The 8,847-nt window shown below is 40.1% G+C and overlaps 1 protein-coding gene across 6 annotated transcripts; it reads right to left on the reverse strand.

Moving 5' to 3' along the window:
* Positions 1–449: 449 nt before the first annotated feature.
* LOC128240761 (uncharacterized) lies at positions 450–8,548 on the reverse strand. Of its 6 annotated transcripts, XR_008262299.1 has the most exons (8): positions 8,396–8,545; positions 8,150–8,317; positions 5,682–5,916; positions 4,347–4,462; positions 2,498–2,579; positions 782–1,108; positions 698–739; positions 450–629 (listed from the first exon to the last, which is right to left on the reverse strand). XR_008262299.1 is itself a non-coding variant. In XM_052957592.1 (6 exons), exons 2-6 carry the CDS (start codon positions 8,274–8,276, stop codon positions 940–942), a joined length of 729 nt encoding a protein of 242 aa, XP_052813552.1. In that variant the 5' UTR covers positions 8,277–8,301; positions 8,396–8,548; the 3' UTR covers positions 450–939. The 6 variants fall into 6 exon arrangements, 2 of the variants coding, with proteins under 2 accessions (XP_052813552.1, XP_052813551.1); XR_008262298.1 differs by lacking the exon at positions 698–739; XR_008262297.1 differs by having other exon boundaries at positions 450–739.
* Between the last annotated feature and the right edge of the window lie 299 nt (positions 8,549–8,847).

The raw sequence follows: 8,847 nt of genomic DNA on the forward strand, positions 1-8,847 counted from the left end.
TCAGTTTGCGTGCCATTTATTCGGAACTCCTCGGCCATTTTTATCGAAAACAACCTTCGATGTATTTTGACGGTTTACATACTCAGAAATTAAGTCCGCTGCAAGTAGATCGCGTAGTAATTTAAATTTGCAGTTAAAGTGAATGACTTAAATCTTGGTAATCTTAATTATGTTTGCAATAATTCACTTAACTGGCAATCATTTAAGCCAGTACTTCTTCTGATGTACCGACATACATCTGAGGTTGTTTTCGATAATAATGGCCGAGGTGTTCAGAAATGGTTCGTCGTTTGGTGGAGATGACCGAGGAGCTCCGAAGGGCGTGCCCTTGTTACCCTCCAGCGGATCTTATGTAGACACCACCATGGTTCCGCCACATGTGGATGTATATTTTTTACAATGTCAGAATTCTTTACATTTAACTACGCTGCAAGAATATCGCATAGAAATTTAAATTTATCTGTTTATTTTAATGACTTAACTCTTGCGCATTTTAATTATTTATGCAATATTACACTTCACAAGTCTTTGGGTCGTTATATCAGACGTAGAATATTATATCGTAGTCTTTTTGTCAATATATCAGACCTAGAATATTATATCGTAGTCTTTGGGTCAATATATTAGACCTAGAATAGTATATCGTAGTCTTTTTGGTCAATATAAAAATCGTAGTCTTTTGGTCAATATATCAGACCTAGAATAGTATATCTTAGTCTTTTTGGTCAATATATCAGACCTAGAATATTATATCGTAGTCTTTTTGGTCAATATATCAGACCTATAATATTATATCGTAGTCTTTTGGACAATATATCAGACTTAGAATAGTATATCGTAGTCTTTTGGTCATTATATCAGCCGCAAAATGTGATATCGTAGTCTTTGGGTGAATATATCAGCCGCAAAATGTGATATCGTAGTCTTTGAGTGAATATATCAGCCGCAAAATGTGATATCGTAGTTCGTCTGGCCGGTGTGATGGCCGTTACAGGTGAAAGTCGACGTTTCGTCATCATACGCGTAGCTGTAGGCCTGTGGGCAAGCTTTCTTGAAGATCCTCGAATATTCGAATGGCGGGCATGTCTTCGGCGTATTGTGGGCTCCCCTATATGTGTAAAAATGACGCACTTATTCAAAGTCAATACATACACATGTATAACAAACATAATTTTGACTGATAAACCTTTAACTAGTTACTAGATAATGCATTTATGGAAAATATAATTACTGATAACAAGACTGTAACCGTGTGTTTAATAGCTGAAAACGGAAGAATATTAAATGATTGGTGAGTGCTAAAATATTTATTGTGATATTCTATTGTCTAATAAGGTAGAATACGGTGTTTTCTGCACCTTACAAAAATCATTTTTGCAGTGTTTTTTTTATTATGTCAACTGAATTCGGAAAAAAATAACTGATTTTTCTATCTTCGAAGGTCAAAGTGTGTTTGCAGTATTTCTATCAATGTATATACCATTACCAAATTCTTCCTCCACACAGGAAACCCACACATATGGTGCCAAAATAATATGAGGTCACTACATCTTAATATTTCAAGTTATTGTAAATCAGGCCCAAATATCACTAAAACACTTAAGTCAAATCTCAATCTCAGTCTCAACTCATTTTACCACATAGCATCAAAAGTTATTAAAAATAAATTTTGATTTGACCTTTGAAAAGACAATCTTTCATGTAGTATGTTGATTTATGTTTTTGATCGAGATTTCAAGGGAATACTTTTCTACAGCCAAAAATGTATTTGCGTACAATTTCTTGTTTTTTTAACAATAACTCAAGTCTATTTTTGCCCTGGAATTAAGTTTCTTTTAAAATATTCCATGAGAAAATACGTTTTCAAAATGAATTAAAACATGCAAGATTTTAAATCATATTATGCTTTAATGTGGTAAATGAGTTGAAATTGAGATTGTGATTTGACTTGAGTATTTTTGTGATTTTGGGGCCAGATACCTTAAGAAAATGCGTCAACATTGTATAGGAGTACATGGTATCAATAGTTCTATGCGGTTATTCTGTCCGGTTAGCGCAGTGGTTAGCGCACTCGCTTCTCCCCAAGGTGTCCCGGGTTCGATTCCCGCATGTAAGTTTGGTAAGTGGTCACCAAGCCGGACAAGTGGGTTTTCTCCGGGAACTCCGGTTTCCCCCACAACACAATACCACACTCTCGCGCAACATCGTGCCAACGAGAGTGATTAATTTAAGTTGCAATGGCTTGTTTCACAATCGTTGTAAAATTAAATAAGTTTAAACTTATAGTTCTATATTTGTGCCCTATTTCAAGGAAAATGCATCACTTTGATTTTTTCTTGTATAAATCATTAACCATGTCTGTTGCCAAGAAAATTGAACGATTTTTACATGTATTCATTAATTGATTTGTTTGAACGGTAAAGATGTTTGTGGCCAAAGTAATAAAGAAATATGTTTGTTTAGTCTTTGCAAGTTTATCCATTATAAATCACTATACCTGCAGCAATATCGATCTGTATTGAAGACAAGGCAGGCGCTTTTGCAACCAACAACTCCGCCGGTACCATACTTCCGTAATGCTGAAAATAGATAACATGGATGTAGCTGGAGGTATTATGTATGATTAAAGCTGCAGTCTCTCAGATATACCATTTTTACAGCTTTTTTTATTGTTTGTCTTGGAAAGAGCAGATTTTTCCGTAAATATCTGCAAACCAATGATTGTCATTTTTTGTCAGCAGTTATTTGACAGGTTTCCATGGATTTTCGCAAAAATTGGCTCGTTCCAAGACAAAAATGAAAACGTTGATAAAACGTTCATTCTAGAGAGTGCAGCTTTAAAGGGAACAGACACCAGTAGGTCCCAAAATCCGCAAATACTGTATTTCCTCAAAACACGCTTAGACGTGTCAATACGAGCAAGTATGAGGCCGATAATACATCACTATACATGGTTAAACAATATAGCTAGCTGAACAATATACATGTGTGTGTGTGCGTGCGTGCGTGCGTGCGTGCGTGCGTTCGTGCGTGCGTGCGTGCGTGCGTGCGTGCGTGCGTGCGTGCGTGTGTGTGTTCCCTGATTCAGCTGAGTTTTAACAGTTTAAGAATAGCGCATATGGTTTCCCAGATTATAGTTTGTATTAAGCATGTAAATGTCACGTGATTGGTACAGATGCATATACCGACGCTCGTATTTTTAAATTAACTGGTATTTACGTTGTAGACAAACCCAGTAATTTTAAAATACACAAAAAATGCGAAAGATATATATGTGTCCTAGGCGATGCGATACAATAGTAAGTAAGATTTAATGCGTTGTACATAGTGATTTCAATTTAATGAAAGTTTTTGACAATTTTATTTTTTCTTGCAATTGTATCATCTGGTGTCTAGTCCCTTTAAAGGATTGACACATGGTTTACTGGCAGCCAAAAGGATTTAAATCATAGGAACTAATGAATTGACTTCGAGTTCTTCACAAGTCGGGACAACCGTTCTTATTCATACAAGGTACGATGGAGTCGAACACACCCTCTAGTCACATTTTGCCTTATGCACCAGGCAATTGTAACCACGCCCCCAGGTCCGGGGTATACCGGGGATAGCCGGGGAAATGACCGTGTTTTTACCTTTCATGTGGCTCGGCAGTGCCGGGTGAATGCGGTGGTTTTGTCTTCGCTTTAAATATAGCGGGGAATGGGCCTTACCTAGGGTCCCTGGGTGCGGGGGCATTTGGCGGGGATTTAACCATCTGTTCGTCCCCGAAAAGCGGGGATTTTAGCCAGGGTTGGATGGCCCGAAAGTCAAAGTCCCCGCTAATCTCCGGACCATGGACGCCGTGGTTACAATTCACTGGTGCATTATTACAGGTTTAAATAAATCTAATAAAAGCAACGTACAAGACAGAAATGCAAAAGAAAAGTAAAGAGAAAAAAAACCGATGCCAGTTGTATTTAATAGGTTTACCGTTTGACAGATTTTCCGCTCCAGTCAAACTCCTCGCCTGACATGGTCTTCCGAGCGGATCACGGGCGGCGGCGAGGCCGCCCGCTTAGCACGAGAACATAGGCGCTTCAAAGTTAGCCAAATTGTTTATAATTTTTTTTGTCAATAATAATTGTTTACAAATCCACATTTAAATACTACGCCCATTGTGATTTATAGCTTTTGGTGAAATAAGTTACGATCTTACACTGAAATAAACAGTTATCCTTTATTATCATTATTTTGTTATCCTCAAATCGACATTAAAATATTCAAACTAGCCCGCATAAAACCATGTAACAAGTTATTAACATTATTACACTTGGCTGTTAGAATGATATCTTATACTTCGCGCTTACCTTGAGGGCATGACTTGTTGAGGTCGGTGTTGCAGCCCGCCCTGGCACAGTACCGCCATGTCGGATTTCCCCGGTACGACCCCCGAACAGGGGACATGGACATTTGCAAGTTGTAGCTGCAAAAATCGAATATAACTCAACATCGCAAAATCGAATATCACTCAACATCGCTAGGGACCTATCACCGTCGAATACCCCCGATACACACTACGCTATGCTTCGTTGTGTGCCGTGGGCAATTTGCCTAGGACAATCTCGTTATAATAAATAACTAATGAGACAGTTTCATTGATTTTGCAAAGTACCAGATGCTGTACGGTTGAAACATACGTTGGCGATTGCCGGAGTTGAACCGGGTCCGCCTTTTCTGTACAATAATATAAGGCAGTAGTCAAGACCACAAGGCCAGGGAGGGCTCTTACACTGTAAAGTTATTGAACAATATTTGACTGTAACACGAGAATTCATTGGAAGAAGAGCTGTCTCCCCTGCCTCATGCATATTCATTAAAACGAGACTTTGTCGGTAAATTGTCCCACGTTATGTATGAAGTGTAACGGAAGAAAGTACCGTGGTTGCCGACGATTGGGAACTATCAAGTTACCGATCTATAATTTTTTTATCATAAAGGGTAAAGAACTAGCATTTAGATTCTCAATGCAAGACGCATATTACAGTCAAAACCCGTTGGCTCGAACTCGCTTGGCTCGAATTCTTCCTTGGCTCGAACTCGCTTGGCTCGAATTCTTCCTTGGCTCGAACTAGATGTGAAAGGACCGATTACTTTTTTACTGAAGGTAAACGTTTCTTTCAAACAAAACACCTCAGGTTTGGGGCTTTGACAAAGGGCGGTTGTGGATGATATTTCATTTTAAATAGGTTTTGAAGATAAATTAAATCCTCCAATATACAAATCATGTAAGTAGTGGTGCAAGTAGAGAATTCGGTTTGAGATTTGCTGTATAAATTAATGGCACTTATTGAACTTTTAAAGTGATTATGTTTAATACCATCAACCATCCACTAAGCTTATCTAAACCACTAGCGGATCCAGGGGGCGGAGCCAGCACACACCCCCTCCTAGATCGCCCAAGTTTTTATTTCAATATAGGAGAACAGAGTCAAGAAATACGCCCAAAAGGCACAATTTCGGACTAGAAATCGTTAAAATTTTCAATCCATTAAACCAAAGTAATATTTTGGTTCTGATGGAGGGGCGCAAGTCAACAATCTACGCCCCCTAAGTTACGCCCCCCCTAACATCAAATCCACCCCTGTAAACTCAGATAAAGATAGCTAAGATACTGTAATATCATATGATATAAGGTAATATACCCGTCCACTAAGCTAATGTCATAGAAATCCTGGTTGTGGGAACCGCCCGCATCAAAGGTAATTTCAGCCAGCGTTGCCGGTGGTTCGCCACCAGCGCCATTACAGTGTACTCCGCGTCCACAGTCACCAGTTTCACAGCGGTTTCCGTGGCAGTGTGTGCGGCCCCAGACACGACCCGACCATTTATTCGGTACAATACTAGTACGTCTTTGATGCGCAGAAAGCTTGAATCCGCCTGCCCAAAATAAAATATTTCAACGTTAACTGGAATTTAGATCGCAGATTAATATATTTAAGTTCAAAAATTGATGTTTTATGCATTTTTCTTAAAACCGTTTGAACGGAAATATGAAATCTGCGATCTGATCTTTTGTCAGCAATCTTTTATCATTGGTTTGCAGATATCTACGCACAAATATTTTCTTTCCAAGACAAAAATAAAAAAAGTGGTCAAAACGTTCAATCTGTGAGAGTGCAGCTTTAAATGATAAAATGTTGTTTTTCAAGAAGTACAACTAAAGTTTACTGACAAAGTTGATATATTCAATTAAGAACCTCGTTATAACTATTCGGACATAGCCCATAAATTGCCATTGGTGATGCAATTGAAAACAGCACTTCTACGACGATATAAATGTACATGACCTTTCTAAGCATCTCTATTTTTAGCTAACGTAGGTTGCTGTTATTTGGCAAAGGTGACGTATAGTGTCGTCTGGGCCCAAGCCCTGTGTGTCGTCTGGGCTCAAGCCCTGTGTGTCGTCTGGGCCCAAGCCCTGTGTGTCGTCTGGGCCCAAGCCCTGTGTGTCGTTTGGGCTCAAGCCCTGTGTGTCGTCTGGGCCCAAGCCCTGTGTGTCGTCTGGGCCCAAGCCCTGTGTGTCGTCTGGGCCCAAGCCCTGTGTGTCGTCTGGGCCCAAGCCCTGTGTGTCGTCTGGGCCCAAGCCCTGTGTGTCGTCTGGGCTCAAGCCCTGTGTGTCGTCTGGGCCCAAGCCCTGTGTGTCGTCTGGACCCAAGCCCTGTGTGTCGTCTGGGCCCAAGCCCTGTGTGTCGTCTGGGCCCAAGCCCTGTGTGTCGTCTGGGCTCAAGCCCTGTGTGTCGTCTGGGCCCAAGCCCTGTGTGTCGTCTGGGCTCAAGCCCTGTGTGTCGTCTGGGCCCAAGCCCTGTGTGTCGTCTGGGCCCAAGCCCTGTGTGTCGTCTGGGCCCAAGCCCTGTGTGTCGTCTGGGCCCAAGCCCTGTGTGTCGTCTGGGCTCAAGCCCTGTGTGTCGTCTGGGCCCAAGCCCTGTGTGTCGTCTGGGCCCAAGCCATGTGTGTCGTCTGGGCTCAAGCCCTGTGTGTCGTCTGGACCCAAGCCCTGTGTGTCGTCTGGGCCCAAGCCCTGTGTGTCGTCTGGGCCCAAGCCCTGTGTGTCGTCTGGGCTCAAGCCCTGTGTGTCGTCTGGGCTCAAGCCCTGTGTGTCGTCTGGGCCCAAGCCCTGTGTGTCGTCTGGGCTCAAGCCCTGTGCCTCTTAACCATTATTTTGAATATTTTTTGACTACTGGGTAGGTCCCTGTAGTTTTCATAGTACTAGTAATATTTGTGATTGTACGTGAATTAATCAGAACGCGAATTCAAAACATAACATAAACTCAATTGACCAATCAAATTGCATATAAATGTATTTGAATCCTTGCAAAACTTGCCAAAACTAAGAAGTCACGAAACCAAAACATCCTCAAATTAAAACGATCTACAGTATGTATACGTTAAGCCGGAACCTGGTAGGCAGGGAACCAGACGAATTAGATATCAAGGGCAGTAATGTCAGGTGCGTCCATGCTTCCCGGTTCATTGTTTTGAGTGGAAAACGTCCTCTATTCGGTGAGTATTACCATTGTTTTCTATATGTTTCAACGATAAATTTTAGAAACGACCTTGTGCACCGAATAAAGAGAAATTGCTCGTTTACGAAGACGCTTGTTTTAGATCAAAATAATGTCTGTATTAAAATATCTCGTGAAAACAATGCATATTCTTACTAGACTTCCCGACTCACTCAATAACTTTTTGCTTCAAAACAACTATTTAATACCGTTCTCTTGCGTACAAACCCCACCCGATGCTTTGTTTTGGTCATTAACAGTATTGCTATTGTTTTCCAAATGCAGACAGCCAATTTTGGAGCTAAATCGGCTCATTTACGAAAAGCGAAAGGATTTTTTCTCTTATGATCCTTATGATTAATGCAATAATACATTTCATTCCGAATCAATTTGTATCTAGTAAATAAAATCAGACGTTAAAACGCAACAAATTCTTAATAGTATCATTTTTAAGTTTACAAACCACTTAAACACAAGCAATGGCGTACATCTGAGGCTTTTCGTATTGCAGAGATGGCCGAAGTTTTCCGATTTTCGTATATCCGAGAATTGTCGTATGGCGGAGATGACCGAAGTGTTTCGATTGCTTAAGTGGATAGTTATTTTACCTCTATCAGGACTCCATGGTCTTCCAAGAAGCCCGACCCAGATTTCATAGCCACACCCGTTGTGTATGCGCAGCTGATGATCGGCGGCCGTCCCCGCAACCAAGGCAACCAAAACGAGCGTCCACATTTGACCAACCAGAGCTTGCCTGATACTAAAAGAGAAGAACACTGTCAATCAGTTGAAATATTAGACAAAACAAAATTAAATTCTTCGTTAATTATATAGTACTTATAGTAGAACAATACCTTTTTACGAAAAATCACTCCTGCACTCCGTGTGAATAATTGAAGTCCTTTATATAAACGTCTTTAAATACACATTATCCGGGTTGACTGATCTTTGTAAACGATTAAATACGCAGTTGTTTACGTAAACATCTAATCGCTTATTTCCGAGTAACCTTGAATATGCAAAGTTTTAATAGATTTTATCAGATCAAAACACGAATAAACTAATCTAAAGTGTTTTGTTTGTTGAGGTTATTTAAGTCAAATGATTTAAACGCTATAATGGTATAAAAACAAGAAATAATGTTGGCATATAACTTCTAGATCTAAAAACAACAAAAAGTAAGCACTTTTAAAGTCAAAAGAGTAAAACATAATAATACATCAACGTAATTACTTTTCTTTTTTGTTTATTTCTAGACTTTGTACCTTTACCAGCAATGGGTTTTGTGGTGAATATTGTATTTTTA

Source organism: Mya arenaria, chromosome 7 (genome assembly GCF_026914265.1).
Source record: "Mya arenaria isolate MELC-2E11 chromosome 7, ASM2691426v1".
NCBI lineage: Eukaryota > Metazoa > Mollusca > Bivalvia > Myida > Myidae > Mya > Mya arenaria.